Source organism: Lepisosteus oculatus, chromosome 6, assembly GCF_040954835.1.
Source record: "Lepisosteus oculatus isolate fLepOcu1 chromosome 6, fLepOcu1.hap2, whole genome shotgun sequence".
NCBI classification, from domain to species: domain Eukaryota; kingdom Metazoa; phylum Chordata; class Actinopteri; order Semionotiformes; family Lepisosteidae; genus Lepisosteus; species Lepisosteus oculatus.
This window is the reverse complement of record NC_090701.1, coordinates 9814462-9841280: the sequence shown is the minus strand read 5'-3', so window position 1 is coordinate 9841280 and position 26819 is coordinate 9814462. Positions and strand designations below refer to the sequence as shown.

Below are 26819 nucleotides of genomic sequence, written 5' to 3'. Positions count from 1 at the left end.
CACTCTTCCCTTTGTATCTCAACAATTTGTCCTTTTAAAATGGAAGAAAAGCGAACATGTTATTAAAGTCTGTGGGATGAGCACATGCTTTACATTCTACTGATTTCTACCATGGTTTGATGGAATTGCTTCCTTTATCTTGTTAGTGTGTTTCCTGCGTCAAAGGTAAACTCAGATAAAAGGCACGGCTTCCTGTCTCTTCCCAGATTAATTAAAGTGAGGGTAGTGCTCTGAAGTGCTAATTTATCTATTGACAGACGTGGCTGGTTTTAATGAAACCTGCCAGGATGTTAGTCTATCAGTATGGGTTAAAAGGAATATTTTTCTTTCTTTTTGCCATGTAAAATATTTATACAGAACATACAGATACTGTGTATATATATGTATTGTATTTACTTGTGAAGAACGTAAAAGCTTTATTGCGTGAATCAATTGTTTTTGAATTGGTCTAAGATCTTAAACAGACCTCCTGAAGCATTCATATGAAAGGTGTTTCCTACAGTACATTAACATCTGTATCGCTAGTCTAAGTTGGCTAGGTCATGCCGGTGAACCCTAATAAAGGAAAAACACCTGTCATTGACTGCCAATATTTACTGTATTTGTGCATGAGCAAGAAATGGAAAAAATCCATCAGTATTGTGAAACAGCAACAGCTAATTAATAATCACAGTTCATAGTGACGGCATCCTCTTAAAAATACGCCATATTCCTGAAAGGTGTTCCTTGTAAAATATTCCGATGAAAGTAAGGTGAAATTGTCACCAAAATCAAGTTTGAATTCCTTGCTTCAGAGGTGTTTTACAACTTTGATGGTCCTCAATACATTCACCCGGACACTTACAAGCATTATGATCAATGCCAGTTAGAGCTGAATGCTATTTCAGCAAGAGATTGGTTCACTTGAAGCTGCACTAACCTCCCAGGGAAAGAAACAATTAAAAAGCCCTAGCATGTGTTCTTCTTATCTGCTTCAATCAGCAGTGTGTAGTTTTATTGATCAAATTTAGAGACGTGTTCCTGTTGAGGGTCAAAAAGCAAAGCGAAAATTCTTCAGCATTTTCCTAAGTGATGTTAGGGGAAAAAAACCTAACAGATCTTAGTTAAAAAATCACTTTATTTCTTTTAGTCATTACTCAAATGTTACTTGTAAAGTGAAAAAGTCTTCTGACCTTCACATCTTAACTACTTGAAAGTAGAACTCATTTGCTAATAAATGTGCTTCCAAAATTTTATGCAATGAATAAAATAAAGGATTTTTTAGAAATTTCATTCAAACATTTTAATCCCAAGTATAATTGAAAAGTACTATTTGCTATAAGGTATCTTATTGATGTTCTAATTACCTATGAAGAATGTTTGTAGTTTAATGTACTTAAGGTTTTGGCCAGATATTCAGTTATGATTCCGGGAAATGCTCTCGAGAATACTGCCGAGCAACTAATGCAAATGCTGATTGGACATTAAAATGCTCATAGACATGTTCAAATGCTTCCCCTGAGTCCATGCTACATGAGAATATGCGCTTTATCATAGGCCGAAGATGACAATGACTTAATTTTAGCATGTTTATAGTATAGATTCTTGTCAGACTGACATAGAAGGGAAATCAATTAATTCAGGTTCCCTTGTAGTTTTCATTGTGTTCTTCATCTTAATAAAGGTTGTATTGGCTAATAATTGTTACAAAACACCACCGTTTTACATTGACGTAAGTGTGTGTCACATGGCCTTTTTCCATTGTCGCTTTGTATTAACTGTATTAAAATACAAAATGATATGTACAGCAGGAGAAATGCACCTCAATATAATTGAAAATTATTTTATTAAAAGAGCCCCAGAGCAAAAGGAAAAAAAAGACCTCATTACGCAGTGACTTTAACCAATTTCACAGTTCACAGATTTGTTTGTTTTAATTAAAATTGATTTAAAGAGAAGGGGAGATTCATTGTTTAAAAGACAATACAGCCACAAAACCTTTCCGTCCCTCTTATAACTTGCAAGACCTATAGGTTGTACAGTTGGAGCTGTTAATAATACAGTGATGTTATTTCAGCCAGGTGTGCAATTTATCCATTTTATTAAGGGAGACAAATAGGAAGACTACTCTTAATTAATTTTCTTAAGCATAAGGCTTTTGACGTCTAGGAGTACATCAATATAAAGCATATATATATATGATTGTTTCTAGAAGCAAACATGTAGCCAAAAAAATCTTTTGACCTACTGTATACAGTACTTCTATATTGATCAAGATGTATCAGTGGATTTCAATCACAAGCAAAATATATCCAACCTGTTATATTTGCATGTGGATATCTGTAAGCATGTTAACATATGGCTTCTTTTTATTGCAGGCATTTAGATAATCATCATCTCTGGGATCCTAATGAATTTGCTGTTTCGTGTTTCAAAATTATTATGTACTCCATTCAGGTATGTCTATGCATGCTTTGCTAAATAACCCTGTGTTCACTCTGTCTCCCTTTTCGCAAAGCCAGTACTAGAAATCAAGTATAACTATCACAACAATAATAACTCACAATAAATTTTGGATTGGGTCTAGCAGATTTGTGTCAAGTTTTACTACATTAGTCATAGGCCGGTCAGTCTGGTTCCTTAGCAACTGCTCAGAATCAGAATACACAAAATCATAATAGTGTCTGCATTACTGCTGACACTTTTAGAATGTTAGTTCAAAAGCACTGGATTCTGGTGTGTAGTTTTTAGCATATTTGTTACGAGTTTGACACACAGTGGGTTGCCCTTGTTGTGGGTGATACAAATCTGTAAACTGTGTAATGAAATAAGTCCTATCCCGGGGCTATGTCGTCAGTTTTAACCATCTTAAATTTGCGATATAACTCTTCTCTGCCTGTCAGTGCCCTGTGGTACTTAGCTGCTCAATGACTTAGATCTTGGAGACATTAAAAATGGAAATAAAATGGATAATCCATGTTGTTATTATGTTCAAAGGTCATCCAATTATGCTAAGGTCAAAGTATAATGCAGCCTAGAGGGAAATGTCTTTTGAGTATTTTGGTCAATAACCATTTTAAGAGTTACTCAAAGATCTGTAACAGCAGCATTTTCAAACTCTAACATGCACAGAATAGACTGCAAGTTAGAAATTTAAAATGTTGTTTTTACCCTTTGTGTATAAAGAAGTGCCTCCTGTTCCTCAATTTAAATTATTTTCCTTGTAGTTTCCAATTGTGTCATCTGGCTTTCAATTCTGAAGAACTCAATTTGTTGATATTATCAATGCCTTTGAGGATTTCAAATACTTAATACAGGTCTCCTTGTAGTTTTCTTTTTGTTCAAGATTAAAAGGATTCAGTTCTTTTACCCTGTCTACAGTATATAGGACCTTAATTGAAAACTGGGAAGGTATTTCATCACTCTTTTCTTTATTTTTATTCCATAACAATATGTTTTTGTTTTCTCTATTCTTAAAAAATCATATTATAACAATAATAATTCCTTACACTTATATAGCACTTTTCTGGACACTCCACAAAGCGCTTTACAGATAATGGGGACTCCCCTCCACCACCACCAATGTGCAGCATCCACCTGGATGATGCGACAGCAGCCATAGTGCGCCAGAACGCTCACCACACATCAGCTATCAGTAGGGAGGAGAGCAGAGTAATGTAGCCAATTCATAGATGGGGATTATTTGATTGGTAAGGGCCAATGGGAAATTTGGCCAGGACGCCGGGGTTACACCCCTACTCTTTTTGAGAATATGATTGTATTGTAAAATTCTAAAATAAGGATATGGCTAGTTGACGGAGACAGCAGCATCTCGCTAGACGGAGACTGACAGAGAATGCTGAAGAAGGATGTAGACAGGCCGAGATTGGGAGATTGTGGAAGCAAGATGGCAGCTGGGATCTGGCAGGACTGGAAGGCGAGTGCAGCTTTTAGGGCAGATGCAGACAGAAGGGCTGCACTGTTGTATTGGAGCCTGGCAGAGATCTGTGCCACAGGTCCGATGCTGAGAAGGCCACTGGCTGCACACGGGCAGAACAGGCTCAGAACAGACTGGGCATCTTGTATCCTGATGCAGGTTAGCAATGCTGAGAGCAGTACCCGGTATGGAAGGTACAGTAACTCAATGACTGAGCACAGGGTCGGTGGCAGATTAAGGTTTAAATACTGTGGGCAGACGAATAAAGCTCCCGTCAATTGGTCGAAGGAGGCTGGAACAATGTGTTTCACATTTTATTTTTATAGTTTTTATTTATAAACCAAAATGCACTTGTGCAACCACAGCTGTGTGCGAGGAGATTGTCTGCATCATTCATATAGGAAGAGTTTTCAGAAATCCCAACCCTTTTTAAACAGTCTCTTTCCACACTTTGAGTCCTACGGTTCCTACAGTGGAACTAGTTTCAGGTGGAGATAAGCTGCAGTTTTCTCAGACAGCACTGTATTCTCTCAGGCACCCAGTGAGTCACTAAGATTGATGTATGGAAAGAGTTGGATATCATAGCCAGCTCAAGTTCACCTAACCCAAGTGGTGCTCAGTCAGTTGTGCACTTCTACTTGGTAAATACTGATCATTGTTGGTTAGTGGCATAGCCCAGACTGGAACAAATAAAGATTATATAAGACTTCCTAAACTACACTCTGAGTACATACCTTTAGAAACTGAACAGCTCTTTTTTTTCCCTTTTCTCTTGGAAATTCTTCATGCATTTATGTCATCTGGACCAGGTCATATACTTCTTTCTGTAAATATTGTTCATCCACTTGTGAATCTTTTCCACGTTTCTTTCTGCTCTCTGTGGGGAATGCTATTTATTTCCACAGCTCAAGCACTTTCCATACCTGAATCAGTTTCAAGCAGAAAACCACTGCCCTGCTGTGAATGAGATGTCAGTTAAATGTAGGTAAATGTGGGGTTTTATCCAAGGACATCAGTCTGGATTGGTTCAGTTACTTTGTGTGTGTTTCTGAAATCTTTTGAACATCATAATAAGGTATTTCAGTGAGAACATGCTGTCCTGGAAAATATCAGTGAAAGAGCTTTAGGGGTTCTTTATTCTAGACAGAGAGAAATGTTATATTGTTTTTTTTTTTACATCCAATAGAAGGAGACCCCAGGGATCAGTTCAGGAGCATTTGATGTTACCTGTCAGATATATTCCCTTTTTTAGTGTAAAATCTGGCATGACAATCCCTATGCAAGATAATTTGGGACCCCTAAAACGTGTACACTGCCAATTTTATTGGCATTGTTTCTCTGCATCACATCTGTAGCCGGTGGTCACCGTCTCTGGAGTTGAATAGAGCACAACAGAGAGAATAATGACAAATACATCAAGCACCAGCTGCCGGGCCAATAACTTTCCTGCTCCCGTCCATGAACGAATACCACTTTAAAACAGCTAAATTACTGCATGTGGATGACATACCTGTAGTACAAACAGAAACGTTATCCATGAAGAAGATGCCTAGGTTCATAGGCAGGCGTCCATATCACAGCTTGTTAAAATTATCTGCTCGGTTCTTGGATTAAAAGAGAGGGGGACTCTTGCGTGTTCCCACACGGGACCAAAATAAAACCATGACTTCTAACCATGGTGCAAGGCTTCGTGACCACATCAATGACCACCTCAATTATGACACATCTTCTCTGGCTCTCCAGTGTGTTCAGTCTAAAACTTTACTTTTAACTTTTCAAACTCTACATGTTAAATCCCCACAATACTTAGTAGCTTTCATTACTCCCTGTGCACCAAGCACGGCTTTATGCTCTGCTGAGACATATCTTTTATTAGTGTCTTCTTTTAGGTACAAACATCTCTGGGCGCATGCTTTCGGTCACCTTGCTCAACTCACTCCCTGCCAGTCTGAGAAATGTAAACTCTAGAGGGTAAATCTAGATTCAAGCTATATCTGTCTAGTCAAGCTTTTAATTAGTATCTTCTTTTTCCTTCATGTCTTCATTTCTTTATTTCCGTTTAATGTTATTGAAATTTTGACTTTTTTTGTCTGTTTTTACCCTGTAAAGTGCCCCAAACACTGTGCACATACTTGATGTACAGGGCACTGAAATAAATCCTTATCAGAAATTGCACTTTACCTGTTAAATGACAGTGGTACGACTGAACAAACTACTCTTTCACCTCATACCTGATGCACTTTAAGTTCTCTATTCCGGATGTCTGAAAAAGATTAGTAAAAAAAACATTTAAAAGTGACATACCCAGTAACAGGAACGGTTGTCTCTTGACCTTAATTGGCTTAATTATCCAGAGCTCATTTTGAGTCTGTTTTTTTTTTTAAACAGGGAATATGTTGTTCACCTACCTAACACAACTGATCCCTGGTTACTAGATCCACTGAAACGTGTAAAGCCTCAAACTGAATCTTAGAGCAGGCAAGTCTGTTGTTTGAATACTGTTCAATATCAGGGATGCTTTGGGTGATCATTGCAGTGTGTGATCTGGTGTTATCAATTAAGGCTTCATAAAAAATAAATGGAGGGCAGTCAGCTCAATGAGGTTTTCTTAATTTCCAGGCGGGGGTTGTGCAGTATCTACAGTATCTCCCAGTTATTGAATTCACTACAAAGTGAGCATTATTCACAGCAAAACTGGGGGAGAATGTTGAGTAAAAACTTTCTTAGCAAGCAGGGGGCCAGTGAGTCATATCTTAAGTAATAAAATAGCTACCGGGTTTCATCACTTATATAAAAATAAGCATACACACTCTCCCACCCCCACAGACATGGCTGCTGCACTCAGTGATTTATTAAAGACAGCACCGTTCAGATCTGTTCAGATCATTGCAGCAGGACATTCAGATAGAGAGTGTCTGTCCCCAATTTAGTGCTAAGAAAAGTAAAAACATTTGAGCCTGACATTAAAGTCTCAAAATATCACACGAAAATGTCTGAAACTAAAATTCCTCTCATCCTCTCATCTTTGGTTCAATCAAGTTTGGTTTTCTTTCCGAACTTTATCTTATCTACCTTTTATTATTTGTTTTTTTCCCTCCAAGTTCTAATGACAAAGTCATCTGTCAGGCTGGTCATGTCAATTTCATTTCATTCCAGCCGCTTCTCACTTCTCCTTCTATGGCTTACAAACTTGTCTCTTACATTTCCTGTGCCATTTAAGTTTTTCACCACCGAGCCCTGTCTTTTTTTTTGGTTTGTTTGTTTGGTTTTCTCAGATTTTCCAACAGACAAAAGCCACCACTTCAAGTTCAGAAATCATTGATTGATCCAACTGACCCTTCATTTTAAAAGCGCTTTCATTTAAGATCAGGTCGGGGTTGCTCTGTAATCTCATTAGAGTGATGTTGACTGTAGATGTACTTGTTGGTGAAATAAGCCTACAAAAAAAGTAACTTTCCAAATGTTCATACTTGAAAAGGTCCTTTTAAGGTTAATCTCTCTGTAGTTGAATTGAGATATAATTCTCTTGTCTTGGGAAGTGCCATGGATTAATAGTAGAGACAAGGCAGATGACATTTACACAGTAAGGAACAGAGTCTACTTGCTTTATTTATAATATGTTTGAATTTAAAGTTTATAACATTATTTATTTTTAATTTAAAAGTTTCCAGGATCATGTGTTATGAGAAAAAAATGTTCTTTGGTTTTGACGTTGCTTACTGCAGTTCAGTTCAATACAATATGGGAATATTTTTTTTTTCTTTGAAACTTTGTTTTCCACACTGAAACTTTCAGTTTTAAGAGCTTCACATGGCCTAGAATATTGAGGATGTTTTCACCTAAACAGCTTCTGGAAAATTAACATCTTGGAGAAAGTACAGTAGGACATTGCTGTTGTTTTTATACTTATTTTTAAATTGTTTTGGCTATATCTATTTTTTCTAATTCAACAGTAAAAATTATATTGCTTTGTGAAAAAATATGGGCTCCTCTGCCTGTACCCCGCACAAGATAATTCCAAATACAGATATAATAGGAACATCTAGAACCCTTGCAAATTAATTTTCTTTTCGTCACAGAACTATTGTATACCTTCATAAACATTTTTTGATGAAGTTACAGCAGGTGCTTTGTGAATTATCTAAGGCAATTGTAATTGTCCACATTTCCTTTACCAGTTACTTTAAATTTAAAACTGTATCTTTGTTTCAGAGTCCATCAGGCTCTAGAAAGGAAATGGAGGGATAGAACCCCCTCTGCAAATGCACATGTACTGTACTAAATATTTTCATAATCATTTTATGGACCTTTTGCTGTATTTTTCTTAGAAATATTGAGATACCATGTCTTTTACCAGTTTTATTTGGGATGTATTGTATATTCCATTGCTTGCTTCATTAATTGCCCACCTTGGGGATGAATAAAGTACTTTGAATTTAATTGTATTTGACAGTCTTTCAATTTTCCAGAATTCTGTCTTTCTTACACTCATAGTTGTGGATGTTTGCTTAAAATCTGTTCTTTTTTAGGCCCAGCATTCCCACCATGTAATACAGCAGGTCTTGAGCCACCTGGATGCTCACAACAAGGATACCCCTCGGGTCAGAGCAGGCATTGTGCAGGTCCTCCTGGAAACCGTTGCCATAGCGGCCAAAGGATCCATAGGTGAGGTTGTTGTGTATGTTCCTCAAATGTCCATAATCCCAATCAGGAAACCCACTGTCAAACCGCTGAAGTGCTTTAGAATTTTGATTTTAGTCACTGGTAACCACTGTCACGATCTGTCCTTAATAGGGTACTGTAAGTGGTGCTTTTCTTTGGATCAAAATCCTAAATCAAGGCCCTGACCTCTTGGCCATTAAAGATGTAATGACGCTCTTCATTGGAGTAGTTTTGTTAACCCTTACTAAAATTTCCTTTTAGTCCTTTTGTATAGACTTAAAGTAACTAACTGAATTTTCTCCTTTTCTCCAGTCGGTGAGCTATTTTCTCAGTTTTTCATCAGATCTGTGTTGTGTGGCTGCACTTCAGTAATGGATAAAGTAGGTCCCTAGCTTAAATGTAGATTTTTGAGATCCTTTAGTAATCTCAAAAAAAGATCTATACAGATGTCCCTCATTAATGTTCAGTTCTCCAAAGGACAAAGTGTCACGATGTACAGTACTGTAAGTATTTTTCTTCAAGGCCCTGTAATCCAAATATTTCCCTCTGCTTACATTTAATTACATTGCAAGCTTTCTCATTATCTCTTCAAGGGACTAACTGAATAATGGTTGACTGATCATCCTAATGAGCAAAACAATTTTGTCACAAACATATATATAACTTATATACAGTATTCATCATTATTGAATATGGTCTTCATTATACATTCATGAAAAACTAATGTTAACCATAAAATTGAGTTCAGTTCAACTTTTTAAAAATAAAAAAAATTGAATAAACATAATTACTTTGTGTGCTACTCTTACAGTCATAATTCATTTTTTGATAATCTTTCAACATACAAAGCTTTAATTAGAATGGTCTGAGTGAAAGGATGTGAATTTGTAGTACACAAAAGAACATTTCATTTTCAGTACTTACTGTATGCAATCATAATCGCTTCTTTCCTTGTCGTAAAGTTTGAAAACACTCTGAGCAACGCAGCTGGGCAAGAGGAAATGCTTCTGAATGTGTGATGGACATTTTAATTTTGCATTGCCCCCCTACCCACCATCCACCCTGCATTCACTTCTAAGCAGTCAGCATTGAGATATTGTTTTCTGAACGGTGAAACAAAATAATTCATTGAGGTAAAACAAATTGAAGCGAAAGGACATTGATCACAGTTGCTAGAAAAGTGCTTTTTTTTCTCCCGTACTTAATGTAATGAAAGTGCCTGGAGTTTACCTTTCTCCTGAATTAAACCATAATATTTTACTTCTAATTTACAGTGTAGAACTACAAATAACTTTGATATACACAATTAAAATATGTCACTTCAGTGGATGTACTGTAACAGTGTGAAAATAGTAACAGCAATTGATCACATGTATACAGTAGCTTTTCATAACTACAGAACATGTACATTTTCTCAAAATGTATGTTTCTTTAGTAATTTAATTGTTTCTATCCATTTATCATTTTAAATTTCTGTCAGACCCATCTCTACCATCATTTATGGGGTTAAATCAGATCAGTGGGCTATTCCTTTCAGATATCCAGATATTTTAAAAAGAGAATGAACAGATTTGCAAAACTGCCTATGCAATCTCTGTGGCATCCCTAAAGTCCATCCCCTGAGTTTTCATGCAATCTGTGTAGTACAGTATGTTTGCCCAATACCAAATGAAGCAATGTGAAATAATAGCATTTCACTACTCTAGGATTTTACAGGTAGAAGAAAACTTTTAGACTGATTTTTTTTATTGCCTCAGGCTGGTGTACTGCCACCTAAACATTTTTTTATGCCATCATTGACAATCAGTTTCTATTTCAGAGGAATTAAACGAGCACCAGATGTTTTTTGGGCAAAATGGAGGTGTTTGCTATACCTCTACTCTAGATTATTCTACTAATATTCTAGTTAATGTGACTTCTTTGTGGGTCAGGAAATGAGCCTTTAATTGTTCAATGGGTTTTCTCTTCATCTGTCTGTCAATTGGTTTTAAATACGAGCATTAGAAAGGTTATATATGAGGATAGGCCATTTAGTCTATCTAACTTGTTTGGCTGCCAGCAGCTAATTGATCATCAGCCTTTTCTTGAAAGTAGACAAGATCTACATCAACATTATAGCTGGGTAACTTGTTTCAGACCCACACAGCTCTTAGAGTGTAATTATTTGTGTATCACAGCATTGCAAATTGAACTGGCAATCTCAGGGTTGTCCATCCCATGTAAATATCTACTGCAGGTTTCCAAAGGAAAGCAAGCTTTACTTTCTTTTTTTAACTTTGCGATGTATTTTGCTTTAGAATACGCCTTTAAAAGTCAGATCCATTAATCATTTGTTTCAATTACAGCCAGAAGCTGAATTCTTCCACCTAGAAAAAAAAAGCTTTACATTTACTATATGCTTTTATATTTTTTCTGAAATTGTTTGCAATTGGAACACTAAACTTAACATTAATACTTGTCCCGCATGATTTGACTTGTCATAAAGGGTAGAAGTCTAAGGGACTGATCTTTATAATTTTGTTTACATTATTATGGGCCATATTATTTCAATATTGGCATTTATCACATAGGTATAGCATTTACTTCGTTGAGAAACTGAATGTTAATGTATTGTGCAACACCAACATTAAGGCATGAAGCAAAATCAAGTGTAAGTTCTTGAGCCATCCTTCAGCAGAATGTGCAGAGTAATAGGCTTGAAATCACATGGAAAAAGTGGAGAAATAATGTGTCCTTTCTGAACATAGAGCTTAACTCAAGTTACACCAAATCTATTCTATCCTGGAAAATGTTTTAAAATAATCATTTGGATACACTTCCTTTCAGACCGTTATGTTCATTCTTATATGCAAGTAGAGGATCCATGACAGATCTTTCTAACAGATAGTTTATCATCTTAATGTTTTCATCCTTTCATTTGTCTAGCTCTTTTTCCTATGCATTATAAATTGTCATAAAACTGTCCCGGAAGAAGGAAAGAAACACACCCACAAAAAAGACAGATTTAAACAAAAGAATGTAATGTAGTGTGGGTCATTTTTCACACTGTTAAAAAGACCTGATTTGAGAATGTTCATTTCAGATTAGGCTAATGGTGGGATACTTTGAGGCGGTTGGCTGGATAAGATTTTTAGCTTTGTTTTCTGGACAATATTTCAACTCCACCCCCTATTTTAATATCACCTTTCCTATAACTTGTTTAACCCCGGGACATGTAAGGGATTCTACTTTCTAGTGCATGTATCATTTCAAAAACCCAAGCAATGGACAAGAGAAAAACACTGAAATCAAAAACTACTGTGATGTATCCTATTAACAACGTCCCTGCCTTTTGCTTCTCAGAAATTTGTTTTATCACTCCTGTTCATGTACTGTACAGTATGCACCAAAACTATGAAATATAATGTGGATGTTCCTTTCTAGGCCCTACAGTTCTTGAGGTGTTCAACACCTTGCTGAAGCACCTGCGGATGAGTGTGGACTTTGAGCTGGGAGACAGGCGCAACTCTGCGAGCAGTGTGAGCACCAACTCCCGAGAGAGCGAGGAGAGGATAGTGCAGAATGCCATCATCCAGACCATTGGTGAGGATGAGAAAATACTCGCTGGCCCGTCTTATTTGTGCTGTAAAGAGCACAGCCGTGTTAAAATTAGCCTGGCTTTCTCCATGGTGCTTGTTCAGATGTGGTATAAATACCAAGCTTTTGCATGAGTATCAGAATTGAGAAGGTTGAGGGCACTTACCAGCATGTTTCTGTTTTTCCCATACTTGGGATGTACTTTACATTTAGTGGAAGTTGTCTTGATAAAGGTACCCATTTTATTTATGGCATAGCTTTGAATTTTTTCCTTCCCTTCAGCAAAAATTGAAAAAGCTAGGCTTCACAAACTCCTAGAGCAATATTGTTTTTTAAATGAAAAAATAGAGTATTAAAAAAAAGGCATACTGCGCAAAGAAGTATATGAACAGTTTTAGTATTCATGTCTTCATTTCTATTGGTGTGTATATACAGTACAATATACCCATAAAGTATACCAATTTGTAGGTGCACGTTTATACAGTACTTTAACATTGACCTCTTCAGAGTGGTAGAAATAACATTACAGAGTGTACCAGTGGTTATGACATGTGGCACTGTTGCTATTAAAGGTTAAAACATATTAATCTTCAATTTAAGTTGAGTAATAAATGGATTTAAAGTTCATAAAATGAGAACACAAACTCAAAATGAAAACGGGGAATGCTGGCTCGTGCTGCTGTCACACTGCTGTGGGGTCCTGGGTCCTATTCTGGGCTTGTGCACTTGTCTTTGTGGTGTCTGCCTGTTCTCGCTGCGTTTGAATGGGTGTTTCCCAGGTGCTCTGGTTTCCTCTGACCTCCCAAGCACAGGCTGGGTAGGTTGGATTGGCTTGTCTTTTTCTTCTTGGGCCTGTGATGGTCTGGGTGCTCCACCTGGAGAGAGTGCTGTGATGTGTTTGCCGTCCTCCCTTGCGCTCCACACTTCCAGGACAGGCTGCGACGTGCCCCAGCTCTTGACCGTTTAAGCTGTTTTCTTACAATGGCTGGATGGGGTTTTTGTTGTTTTTTTTTTCTCAACATGCAGGATTCTTTGGAGGGAATCTCCCAGATTATCAGCGGGCAGAGGTTATGATGTTCATAATGGGGAAAGTCCCAGTTTACGGAACACCCTGTCATACTCTGGATACTGCACAAATCGGGTATGTATTGCTTTGTTTGTGAACTTAAACCAGTGGTCTCCAGCCCTTAGATCTGTAACAAGGTTGGGTGGATCCCATGGGTCTGTAATGGAGTGTGGAACAGTTGAGCTGAGTCTCATATCTCAGTTTATTTTCGAGTGGGACAGGTTACAAATGTAAACTGCTTTTTCATACCTGGATTTAAAACTTCACGTGCAGACTTGAAGACTTGAAAGGCTCATTCAAAGTGAACTTAAGACGTAACAAAGTTTGAACACATTTTCATTAGCATTAAATCATTTTGGTGCCATTTATATTCTGGTTCAAGCCATTTCAGCTCACTGAAAAGTGTGTAGCATGTGCTGTATTTGTTCAGTGCTACAGTATATTGTTTTTATTGAATCTATAGAATACATCCATGGTTTGCAACAATAATGAGTGGTAACCTGGACCATCTAAAATGGTATCAAAGTACTATTTCACTGTGGAGTGGGAAAATACATTTCTGTTCACACCTGTAAAAGATAAAACTGTCTTTTATGTTATCAGATAGGTATACCCATAATTGAAAGGAGGAATTTGAAGCAACACCACACAGCAATTGATAACATTGACATAATAACAGGACCCCATTCACAGAGGATAAAGGAAAAAAATGCAACTTATATTCTGAGTATCAAATTAATTTAATATTCGATGTATAGTGTATTCTAAGAAACACTAATAACTTTTGGATATTTTGATAATGTTTTTGTTATAATTTTAATTAACTACGCATGATTGTGATATGATCAGATTTCTGTGCAAACGCTGTACCTCTGTAGTAAGGAAATTAATTGGTCATACAGTAGATGATGTGGTGATTTAACCTGCAGAATGTCAAGCCTGGTTAAAATCAAGACAGGAAAAATGCAGAAAGGTATAAATATGCCTCACTTATGAAAAAAATAATGTCTTTGTGGCATTGATAATTTGGAACAGCACCTCAGGTGGATTCAGTTGTAGTGAAGCAGAATCTTCTTCAGAAGTGAATCAAGGTCTTGTATAAGCCACCCTATTATACTGTACTTCATTTAATGTGGCGCAGAATTGCACAACAAGTTTGGATTAGGAGGCCCAAGTGCGATCGTTTTTGCAGGAGACACTGTAGATTTGTGGTTATTGTTGCCAGTTGGACAACTCAGTGATACAATAATCAAGTCTTGGGATCTTTCTTGCCCCTTCTGCAAGATTTAAGCAGGAAAGCGTTCATTCGTCCTCCTCTGCTCTTGTAGCAACAGTTTTCTTGTGAGTTGAGAATTTGACAGCCATGGGTGCCCAGACATGAGTCTCAATGATAATGTGAGGCTAAGCTGGAAAGATTTTTTGAATGTAGGCCTCGGAGACTGCTGAACAGATTCAGGCTCTACAAGATGAAAGGGTAGAATCCATGAACTCAGCGTTTTATAAACTGATGCAAAGCTGCCTTCACTTGGACTGCTTGTATTGCTTCCAACAGTATCTGAGCACACTACTAGCCTGTGAATTTCACAGTTGTCCAACTATCTTGGTGATGAATGTTAAATGAACACACTGTATATGAATTTACCTCTGTCATGTATGTTCAAAAACATGTCTGTGCAGCTGCTACAAAAAGAGACATATTCACAGAAGTATGTAACAGTATTTTTTTTAACTTTGATATAAAATGCTGCATGATTATGGTATTAATGAGGCTCCAAAGGTTAATCTTTCTCCAGTATTTCTGAAATATTCATTAATTCCTACTGTTTTTTCTTTTTTCTCTTATTTGGAAAACAGCAGCAGGTAAAGAATCATGATTTTCTTGACACCAGCCTTCGATCTCATTATTTTTCCCTCATTGCTTTAGCTTTTCTGTGTGCAGCCTTTGTCACTAAGCCTTAAAAGCCAGTAGAGAAATTGTTAATTAGCTTGATAGACTAACACCTTGTTTCCAAAGTCTTTGTTCTACCAGCAGCCCTTCTTCATAAATTTCATTTAATTTCTCCTCTTAAGAAGCTGTCCCCATTTTATTTCACACAGAATAATGGCACTGCAAGTAATCCCTTGTTCTTTGGTGCTTATTTGATTAATCCAAAATCAAAAGAACACTTCTTTTTTTTTCTCCTTGCACGGAATGGGCATTTGCTGAAAATAAAAGATTTATAGCCTGTCCTTAATTCAGGAAACCTGCTGATAGCAGCATTCACACGGCTTAAAAAACTGGAGCCAGCCAGCCGAGGTGCCGTAAATCATGTTTTTGTCCATTCTTTTTTAATTTCTACATTGACGCAGCTATACAGTACACTAACAGTATGCACTCAGACATGTAATTATTGGTGGTGTGGGGATAAAAGAGCAGCGCTTCACATTTTGTTCCTGCTAATGAGCTCCTCTCATCTTAAGAGCTGACTTTCTAATTCACAGGTACATACTGCTCTCTTGTGAGTTTGTGCGTTTACTTTTGTTTTAGTCCGTTCTTTGTAGAAACTATGTTTTACAGAGTCCTATTTAACCTGAGCAGTACCTGGACAAACTCTGGAAACTGCCAACCTGTATTACAGGCAAATTAGAAAATGCAATACTTGCAAAATATCCTGTTAGATTGTTCCTATGATTGGGGAATTAAAAGGGAGGAAGATGAAAGAATCTCAGGTTGTGAAGATCTGCTAACTAAAATGATTGAAATTCAGTCTAGTACAATGCACTTTCAAGCTGACTAGTGTTATGCCAGTAAGAAAAATTGAAACAGTGATGTAATCATGCACCAACTATATACAAAGAGCTTTGATTAATTTCTAGATTACATTTTGGTCAAATGCTAATTTGGAATGAGTGAACAGAGGTTGGATTCAAAGTAGGGCAGAATGAATTTGTGGGAGTTAGCATAGATCTTGGATTCTGGGTTTGGCTCTGGATTGGCATACTTTCTACTGTACATGCAATTTTATTGTTCCTTAATGTCTTTCTTCCAAAGACGTGCAGCCTAAGTTCATTGGTTTTTCTGAATTGCACTTGTGTGTGGCTTTCTGATATTGGATGGATGGATAGGTCAATTTATAAAACTATACAATGGCATAAGCACTGTTCTCAGATTTTACATAAAATAACAATTGTACATTTGCTTTCATAAACATATTTAACCTGAAACAGGTCATTGTCTGTTTTTTGCAGGGACCTGGGGACTAAACGCATTCAGGTCATGCTTTTGAGGTCACTTATTATGGTAGGTATTTTTTTAATAATGTGACAGTTTGCCTTAACATACTGTTCAGTACAAAACAGGCTGTAGTGAACATGATAGAGGTCATGTGGTAGAGCACTAAGATTTTCATGTCACATTCACATACAATACACTTCCATTTATTCATTTGCTGCTTTTTTCAACTTAGTTTTTAAGTCACTGATGTTTGTATTTGGACCACAATGTCAAATTCTGCATAATTTAAAAAATGAGCTTGCTGGTCTATCTGCAATGCTGTAATGGAGAAATAACATACTGTAAGGTTTCATTCTTTAATTTACTCCTTTTTTCCATTAATCAAGTTGGCATATTTACTTTTTTTACATACTGTACATTCAATGTATCAAATAAACATTTATGCTGTATATTCATCCTACATTGAATTGTGCTAGAGCTCCACACAATTATTCTTTGTGTCTGTATTCACACAAAATCCAAACCTCCCCAGAACTGTCAGAACATATACATTATTGTCCACTTCCAAAAACTGTTGAACAATGTGTCAGGTTATAAACTGATTTCATTAAGACAGGTCTTCTAATGATAACCATGTTTTGTAGAGTGTGAGTCACCTTTTCTTCAAGGCAAATTAATTACATTCTTGGGGACTTTAACATACCATACCACTACACAAGAACAAAGAAAAAAAAGAATGAAGACCATAAAATATAAAAGATGAGGTCAGGAGTTTCAGTTAAGGATTCAATGCTTCATGCCAGTCTGCATATTACTATTGACTATACCTATTACCTTGTCTATTGTTACTTCTTGTATATAATCAAGTTTTTAAAACAAATACACACCGGAAAGAAATACATTTTTTCTCTCATTTTTCTCTGTTTAAAATTACAATAATCTTTCTGAGGATTTTATTCCTTCTGAGGATTATTCATCTGTCATATTATGGCCATTCTTAGGAGCAATTATTGTCTAGTGCAAACGTGACTGAATTGGTAAACTAAGAAGCAAGCACATCAGTGTGAATTGTTCTTTACAGTGAATTCTGATTTATAAATGTTATCAAGGTGACCCGTTTGAACTAGAGTAGTACTCAGGGTGTTTTAGGTAAGTAATCGGTTTAGGTTGATTGTTTTAGGTAAGTAATCGGTCTCATTTAAGACAAAATGATTTGATTCTTATACTTTCTTCCATCTTACAAAGGTATATTAGTCTGAATGCTTCCAAACAAGCTTTTGCTGTTCTAGAAGTATCAAAGCATGCATATAAGGTCAGCAGTTTGGCTGTATTCATGTTATATTTGCCCCATCTTAACATGTGGTAAGATAAGGTACCATCAATTCCAGTGGCAATGGTGAAAGCAATCTGCACAATTTCCAGAATTTGAATGTAAATTATAGTGGTAAAAATGTGCTGTTTTATATTCCTTAACAGAGTATGTTGAAAGGTTAGCCTATTTTTAGCTTACCGCAGCTCCAAGGCGAATCGGAGGTCCTTGTTCTGTGTCCATGGGTACAGTTTAAAGCAATTTACTTGCCTGCAGTTGCTTCCAGTCAAAGCTTAATAAATCCAAGCAGTCAAAAGGTCATCCTGTTTAATCACAAGGCAGACATCTTATTTCCTGCAAAGAAGTTTTTTAGACATTTTAAATGTGCTTTCCTGCAGAGCTTTATCTTACTTAAGATCAAATGTTTCTTTTGATTCCTATCACTTTCCACATAGGTACAGATTAAACCCTGTGCTGCAATCGTCTGCTCTCCATTGGGGATGAACAGCTGAGCCATGTGGTTCTTGGTTCAAAATTCTCTTTTTATAAGCAGAATGTGATAAAGTTACCGTGCTTGACTACATTTCATATTTAGCTCACACTGGTAGTCTATAATCTGCATCGCTGTTGGAAGTAAATGAAAAATATGACGGAAGACTGGAATATTTGTACTCGCACAGAAGTGTATACCGTAGTATGTACAGAAGCATATAGTAAATGTATCTTTTACAATGGGTATTTTCAAATATGAGTCAGGGTCTGAATGCATAATTGGGAACTGTCTGCTGACCATAGGAATTTGTGAAAGGCCACAAATTAGGAAGGTCACAGTAGAAGCTACCGCTTCTTTTTCCTAAGTATTTCTACCTGCCACCTTTGCACTGTTCAATGAGCTGCATCTCTTGCCATGGCCTTGCATGCCAGGTGACCTCAGGTTACAAGGCGAAGACCATAGCCGCGGCCCTCCCCGCGCCCTTCCTGGACCCTTTGTTTTCAATCTCCCTCATGGAGGACAGTGAATTGAGGCAGCTCGTCTTGGAGATTCTGCACAACCTCATCGATCGCCATGATAACAGGGCCAAGCTGCGTGGGATAAGGTAGAGTTTGTCTCTTTGATTCTGTGGGTCACGGTCAAGACGGTCGTCACTGGCCTGGTATCAGTGTTACCAGGAAGGTAACCCCAAGAAGGGCAGTGGAGCTCTTTATTCTCGAGTTGCGCAATTGTCACACGAAAAAAGGCACAAAAACGAGTCAGCCTTTCTCTCTGTAGCAGAGTTCTAGTGAGTTGTCTTTATGATTTCCTCCTGGCTGCCTCACGCACCTGCTGAGAAGACAGAAGCCATTAGGTGAGGAGGAGCTCAGCTGTCAGGTTTCAGGACAGCAGTGCAGTGGCCAACAGCTGGCTACTCCTAGGCAAGGACTCGTACTGACTGCCTGTCACGGCGGTTTTTCATAATCCACTTGCAGTTTTGCCTGATCCTGTGAAACACGGGACAGTCTGCCGTCACTGCTTGTTGTAAATGGTGTATGCACTCATCTGTTTATGGATTAGTATTTCTTTTTTATGAGCAGTGCATTTTATTCAAAAGCAAAAGGTGATGAATGGTATGACAAAAAATGGAAGCTCAGAAAAATTAAAAATAAGCAAAATAGATCAATTAGATACATTATGAAGACATTAAAGAGTATTTTTCTACTAAATTTTGTCATATATTGCATTATCCCTGATTGTGGATGAGACCTCTACAGGGTTTTATATTTCTATATTTTAGTATAAAATATTTTATATTTACAAGCTTGCTGCATTCTAATTCTACCGTTACATCCACTGGTATCAGTGCTGATCAAAGTTTTTAAGACACCCAGTAAGTTATAATTAAAGTGAAGAGAGGCTATATATACACTCTGGTGTATACTGAAGAGTTGTTAAGATGACTTATGGTAACTGCCAGCAATTCTTTAATCATGGCTTTGTTTAGTATGAATATTTTACTGCTTAAGAATCAGCAGCACTTCCCCACATCTCCTAACTTCACTGCTGTTGAGTTTTCATTACAAACTGTTAAAAATGTTTTCTCCGTGTTGATTGTAGAATTATCCCAGATGTGTCAGCTTTGAAGATCAAAAGAGAGAAGATCTCTAAACAAGATGTCAGCTTCATGAAAAAGGTAAGATCGCAAAAGCCAAACACGGTTTTATCATGATTTTCCACTTAGTACCCTAAACCTTAATTATGTATAATAGTACAACGCCATGTGTTTTAAAAGTATGTAACTGTCGTCCATCAGCTGAGTCTGTGTTCTACACGTAAATCACTCAGACATCTGGTTATATTTATTATTGATTAGTTGTTGAGAATTTTTTCTCAACAATATTGACTTTGTGTGAATCTAGTCTAATCATTCCCTCTGTATTATCAGAAATTATTATTATTATTATTATTATTATTATTATTTCTGACAATGCTAGATGGAGACCTAGGGAGAAGGCCCATGACACTTTGTTTTGCCAGAAAGTTGCACACTTGGTAGGGGATTAAGCTATACAAAAATGCAATCTGCTCGGCTTCCATTCTCCTTGGCTCTAGAGATCCATTAGCAAGCAGAAGAAATGTGGTGGTCACAGCTGAGGACCCAGCAGTTTTCAGTAAGGGCATTCGTGCAGTAGGGGGCATTGAAAAGAAAGGAAGCGATAGAGGTACTCTTGCAGAGTTATTAGAGCAAGCTTGCATGGGGCCAGCTGGCAGTATATGTGACTGCATTCCCAGCCATTGTTCCTCACTGTGAGTGGTTCAAGTCCCTCAAGTTCGCTCACAGGTAGATAGTTAAGCAACAGGGAGTGTATTGATCTACAGTATATGCCAAAAGCTTTATTTTCCGGTTACAGATCATTTTTGTCCATAACGTTTCTCTTGCGCTTGACGTCAAGTGTTTTTTTGGATGCCTTAACCAAAAATCAGTTTGCATGTATGAACTTTTGCATCTGTTAGCAAATACGCCTTTCGACTTTGTGATTTGCCTAAGGAAGAAAAAAATGTATTTTTCTACTTCGGACTTTATTTTAAGGGCAGAAAGCTATTTTTTTATTCTTTGTAGTGAATTTTATGGGAGCTTTGTGTGAATGACACAGAAATGTCCACAGTTGGTACCTTGTGCTTCAAAATTCATTTCTTCTTTTTCTTATTAACTTGTAAAGGGAAAAAGATGATAGGCTTCAGTAGTTTAGAGAAGATATTGCAGTGACATATTATTTCCTTTATTTTTTTAGAATGCTTTTTAGCTTGAAGCTTTTAGCTAACATCCATAACTTGTGAAAAATTAGAGCATGTTAAGATAAATTTAATAGCAGTAAATGACAGAATTCTATAATACACTGTATTATTTTTTACTACTGAGATGTGACCTGTGAATTATTGTGAATTGTGTGACCTGTATTACCGTGACTTTAAGTTTAAAACATAATTTGGAGACAGATGCAGTACTAATAGAATTAAAGATGATTTGCATTCTCAGGTTTACAGTAAGTGGAAAATTTTTGTCTTATTTGAAATATCAATAGCAGAGTTGGGAGCTATATTTTTAAAGAATGAATATATAAAAAGCAAATATTATTGGTTTTAATACCCGTTATATGCCTAATGCCCAACTACTTTTCTATACTGTTGTTTTTTTATAACCCTTCCCCAGCTAAATGTCAGTGCCACTGCCTTTCCCAGACTTCAGGAATATTGAAAGAGACCTGTGCCTCTCTGTGTGTCATATTAACCTATTTCTTTTTGGATATGTTGAGATACTGTATATTACATACCCTTCAACACATTGTGTCACATGTTTTGGGCTATTCTCTGCAGGGCAACATCCAGTTATAATAATGCCACAAAAAAACTTAAACCTTAATCAAAATGATATAATATCATATGAACTGTATACAATGTGTGTGTGTAAACAGTGGTATCTTGAAAAATTAGAATTAGAAAAAATAAACACATTGACAATAAAAAATGTGGTTTAATTACAGTAGCAAAGGAAGAGATTCTAGGGTGACATCAAAGTTCTTGGCAGTAGAGGAGGAAACAATGGTGATAGAATGAAGAAAAATGGAGGTAGAGAATCATAAAAAGGATTGGAGAATCTGTGATGGAAAACAGAACATTTTCAGTGGTGTGTAGAACAGAAACTAAACTGGAAGGAGCCAAATAAGGAGTAGCCAATACCAAAATGTGCAGTTGTTGTAGAACTGTTGCTTAACATACTGTAAAAAAGAAAAGTAAAGTAACAGGTTGAGAATCCAGGGGAGGAGAGTGTTAAACATTTGGAAAATGTTTTGTGATTACACCAGATAGTGGACTTTTGATATTTTTCTAAAAACATACTTTATAATTAAGTACTGGAATGGGAGAAAGTCATGTATTTAAGGTTGAGTGTGAAATAGCAGTGAACAGTGGAAATGGGTATTTGTTGATAGTGACTTTTTTCCTTTCAGTTTCACTGCTTTTAGAGTCTACAATGTTGGTAGCTTGTTATTTTTGCTGTATATTCTCAAAAGGAAATGCCATTTTACTTGCATTTGTAATGAGATCAGTTGAGCTGCATTAGTGGAATATGGTAGGTTTTTTGTGTAATTCTTTCATGTATAATTTCCGGCAAGGAAATTATGTGTAGTAATGTGAAATAATAATCATTATAGTAATTTTTCAGATGCTTTTATACATCAGGGCTTACACATACTAGGGGGTGAGGGTGGCTATGTATAGTAACAGAAGGTGTTTACAAAAGAGAACAATACAGAGGTATCGGAGGCACAAACAGTAATGAGCACTATCATTTACGTTTGAGAATTCCTTTACAAATTAGGCATATATTTGTTGATGGAGAAGCATAGGAAGCACTTTAAGAGATTTACAGTTTCTATCATAAACCCCCCAAGATATAATGTGTTTTTTTAGTTTAGCCTAATTTGACAGTGTTCCTCTCATCATAATTAACCAATCTCAACTTACAGACTATTGGAAAGAAAATGGATGATTATGCCTAGATTAAATATTTTCCTAAATATACCATCATTTATTTTTAATGAACAAAATTGCTTAAGAAGGGCATTCAATTAACACATCCAGAATCCCTGAAATTGCTATGATGATTAAAACACTTGTTGTACTGCTTTTTGCAGTCTAATGATTCTTGTTGCCTGGAAGCCGGTAGCTAGAAATAATTGTCATGATGGAGTTGCAAAAGTCAGAAATAATAGTGCAATTTTTTATCGGTAATCATAAGAATTATTCATTTTATGTTGATTTTCATCCTAACACATAATAAAGCATTTTAGATATATAGTAGGGAGGATCCTATACTGTATTTGGATCCATTAATAAGAAACCATGAAATGTTTTGCAGTGTAATTATTGTACAGCAGCATCCACAAGACATATAGGCAATTGAAATGTTGTGCAAAGTCACCTCCAGAATTATTTGCTCCCTTGATAAAGATGATGAAATAGGCTGTATAAAATAAACATTATGTATAATGTTTATTTTATAAGCATTTATACAGGTTTGTTTATAAGACTGTTTTAAATGGGGGCTTAAGGATAAATGTAGACCTTCCTTTTGTATATTTTCTCTTTAAAATACCTGATACTGTAGCATTCACATGTTCAATATAAATTATTTTAAAAGAATGGGTTCAAATACATTAACTTATTTTTCTAAAGCTATTCTTTGTTCCAGATGGCCTGGTAGTGCATTTGGTAAATGAGCTTGCAGGAAATGTTCAGTAAAGATAAGTGCTGGGAAAGTAACAGCTCTGTATCAATTAAAAAAAATATCTGTCTTAGCATTCCACTTTTAATTAATGGATTTGAGGACAATTCACATCCAACGTCATTGAATAATTGTATTCACCAAAATAGTCTAATCTTTTAGTAGATGTGAAATCTTGAGAAGTTGTCAAAACATTGACTTCCAAGTGAGACATTGACACAATAATTAAGTTAGTACAAGAAATCTGAGATTTCACAATTATCCATGTTGGCCTGTACTTTATTACTCTAAATGGATGTAATTATTCAAAACATTTTTTTTTTCAGATTAAAGCTACAGTATAACCCGTAAAGCTACAGTATAAGTTAAAGCTATAAAACTTTTAATAGTCTGAAAAAAAAAAACATTTCACAAAATGCCCTGGATTAACTTGGAAACAATGGGAGTACCAACTGAGAGGCAAAAAAGGACTTGGCACTTGGCAGTCTTTTATGAATGTAGGTTTATAAAAGATACTGAGCTTAAAAAAAAAGATACTGAGCAGAAAAATGACACTGTAGTATTTATGTAGCAGAGATACAAACATTGTTTTATGTAGAAACCACACTGGTAAATTGATTTTATTTTATTTTTTTTAATCATAGTAAATTCACAGTGATCAACAGAGTAACTACTGTACTGTGAAAGACAAGCTAGTCACAGGTATGGTCACGTTATCAATACATTAAATTGCAAAATTATTGAAATAACTGCTATCTTGTAGGATTCTATACTGTTTTCTCTCAGAGGTTAAAAACAACTTCTGCTCTTTCACAGATCTTTGAGCCTAAATTAGAGACAAACATTATTCAAAATGAAGTAATGGTCAATAATGTTCAAGGCAAGTAAGCAACATACATTGTTTGAGTGGGAAAACTATGATTGTGATGTAGCAGGCAATGGAAATGAATTGATTCCTGTCATTCATCAATGACAGGATCATATCCTGTCATTGATTAACTATGTCTGGCTGTAATGAATTGTCAGATTAGAAATTGCTGAATGTGAACACTGCAGATGACGAACATCACTACACTTAGTTCTGCTTTCAACATACTAATAGCAAAAAAGAGGTGTTCTCTGTATACAGTAAGTGGGACATACAGTATGGGTTCCTTTCTGTTTTTCATTAATTTGACCGAACCTGACATCTTATTTCTGAGGTGAACTAGTGCTTACACCACAAAATGCGTTATGGTCAGTTTATAAAATGATCACTTAAAGCAAATTACTCCAGAAACCTTTAATCAATTTACATTATCCACAGTATCCCCATATTTAATTAAGAAACACTTAAGAGCTTTCTTTTAATACACAGTATACAGTATGTTTGAGATTGTATTGTTCTTTCTGTCTGATGGTAAATTGAGGAAACGAGCTTGTTTAGTTTTAGACTTGATAACAGGCCTGCGTCTGTGTACAACTTCCGTGCAAAGGGACTAAATAAAGACTGGTCTTATTGGTTGGTGTGCACTAGAAGGTTACCATCCCTAAACCAAAAATCAAATGATGTGTTGAAAATAGTAAGGACTTTATTGAAGATAGGCAGGAATTTAAAAATTTCCAGAAATGGACTACCCTTTGATTAAATGCTGTACCGTAATTAAAACAGTCCTTTCACTTCACAGGGCCTCTTTGTTTGTTTTAATGTAAAAACCCTTTTGAGAACTGTATAAAGTTAAGAGAAAAGACACAGCTGTCTCCACTTTGCATCTCTATAGCAAATGACATTAAAGCATTATTCAAATTATAGGGTGCTTTTGAAATCTATATACAGGTAAGCTTCTTTGCAGTTATAATATCTCAAAACGCATTCATATTAGCGCTGTATGGAGTTTTATCAAGAAGCAGAACAGTTCTAAATGTACAAAATCAGGATCTGCTTTTCTTTTTTCATCAAGCAGCTGATCATTTTGTTTTCTTCCTGGTATATCACATAGGAAGTACACTGCAAGTTGAAGTGTATTGTCTAAAATAAAAAAAAACTTTTTTAAGACTGTAAAATAACATTAAAAAGGATCAGATTGATTAGTCTGCTGAGTGCTCCAGGTTTTGTAATTCATTTCTGTTTGAAGTTGTTTTAACTTGGGCTTCCTTTGCAACCGGGCTCAAGGCCCATAAAAGTATACGTTGAATTTCTGTCTACTGTATGTGCTTAGCATTCATACTGATAAATTGTAAATAAAATACAAGTGGTGCTTCTAGATCTTGATTCTAAACTACATCTGATGCAAAGCAAATTAAATGTAATCTAATAATCGAACCAGTTCCTAGGGTAGTTATAGGAAAATCAGTCTTTCTCCCTCCTGGCTTGCATACTGTATAGCAATGTCTGACGGGTTCTGAGTGTAATATACAGTATCTCATCCAAACTCCATGTTTAAAGCACCGCATTTACATCAGCAGAATAACACATGACCATGTGAATTTTATTAAAACCCTAATTATGTGAGAAAAAAACAACCTTAGTCACACAAAGCACCAGAAGAATATTCTCACTTGTGGTTATAATGAGTTCTAGAAAACCGCAAAGTAATGAGGATGCTAATGTACAAGTAGTTCAGGTGGGGAGCTGCGTCAGCATGCGTAGGTTGCAAACGAACAAGTAAAAGGTTTATTCCATGCTGAAAAGAGCAGAAAGAAAACACAGCGTTTCTGCTGTGGAGCCTCCTTCGGGTGTAAGAAAGATAGGGCAGTCAACAAACATAATATAGCATGGGGAAACAAAAGCCAGGAGAGAGGAGGAGGTGGGAGCAGGGTAGAGGCAGAGTGGCCAATCGAGTGGTGTGAGGTCGAGAGAGGTGAGGAGAGGTGTGAAACGAAACCTACAAATGAATAGAGAGAATTAGGAGAAAACAAGTCTTTTGTTGAGTGAAGGGGGAAGGTGTGAATATTCAGGATAGACTACAGAAACTAAAATTTTCTGAAGTTGGTGTTAGGATAACCAGCTTTGAGAACACAAAGAGATCAGTGTGATCATGGCCGTCAGAGGTGAAATGAGACTATATGGGCTTGGAGAAATCTTTAATCTTCACAGCCCTAACATGTTCTCTGAAGCCGTCTCCAAGTCTCCTTCCTGTTTCCCCAGTGTAGATGGCTGGTATATCTACATTGGGGAAACACATACAGTAGGCTGCTGGAGATACAAGATGTCATTTGAGTGATCCAGAATTGTCCTGAGGGGCCATGTATGACTACGGTGTTAGATGTGTACTTGCAGGTGATACAGCGAGCTCTGTTGCAGGGAAAAGTGCCTGATGTGGATGGTTGCTGAGGGC

The 26819-nt window shown here is 36.5% G+C and overlaps 1 protein-coding gene across 4 annotated transcripts in view; it reads left to right on the top strand.

The window, feature by feature from the left end:
- efr3a (EFR3 homolog A (S. cerevisiae)) overlaps window positions 1–26819 on the top strand; it is a 134687-nt gene that overhangs the window by 82579 nt on the left and 25289 nt on the right. For all 4 annotated transcript variants that reach the window (XM_069190949.1, XM_069190952.1, XM_069190950.1 and 1 more), the window contains exons 9-15: window positions 2358–2436; window positions 8446–8581; window positions 12002–12160; window positions 13181–13295; window positions 16449–16500; window positions 18668–18840; window positions 19836–19911. In XM_069190949.1, the coding sequence (XP_069047050.1) occupies window positions 2358–2436; window positions 8446–8581; window positions 12002–12160; window positions 13181–13295; window positions 16449–16500; window positions 18668–18840; window positions 19836–19911 (790 nt within the window). The remainder of the gene's footprint in view (window positions 1–2357; window positions 2437–8445; window positions 8582–12001; window positions 12161–13180; window positions 13296–16448; window positions 16501–18667; window positions 18841–19835; window positions 19912–26819) is intronic.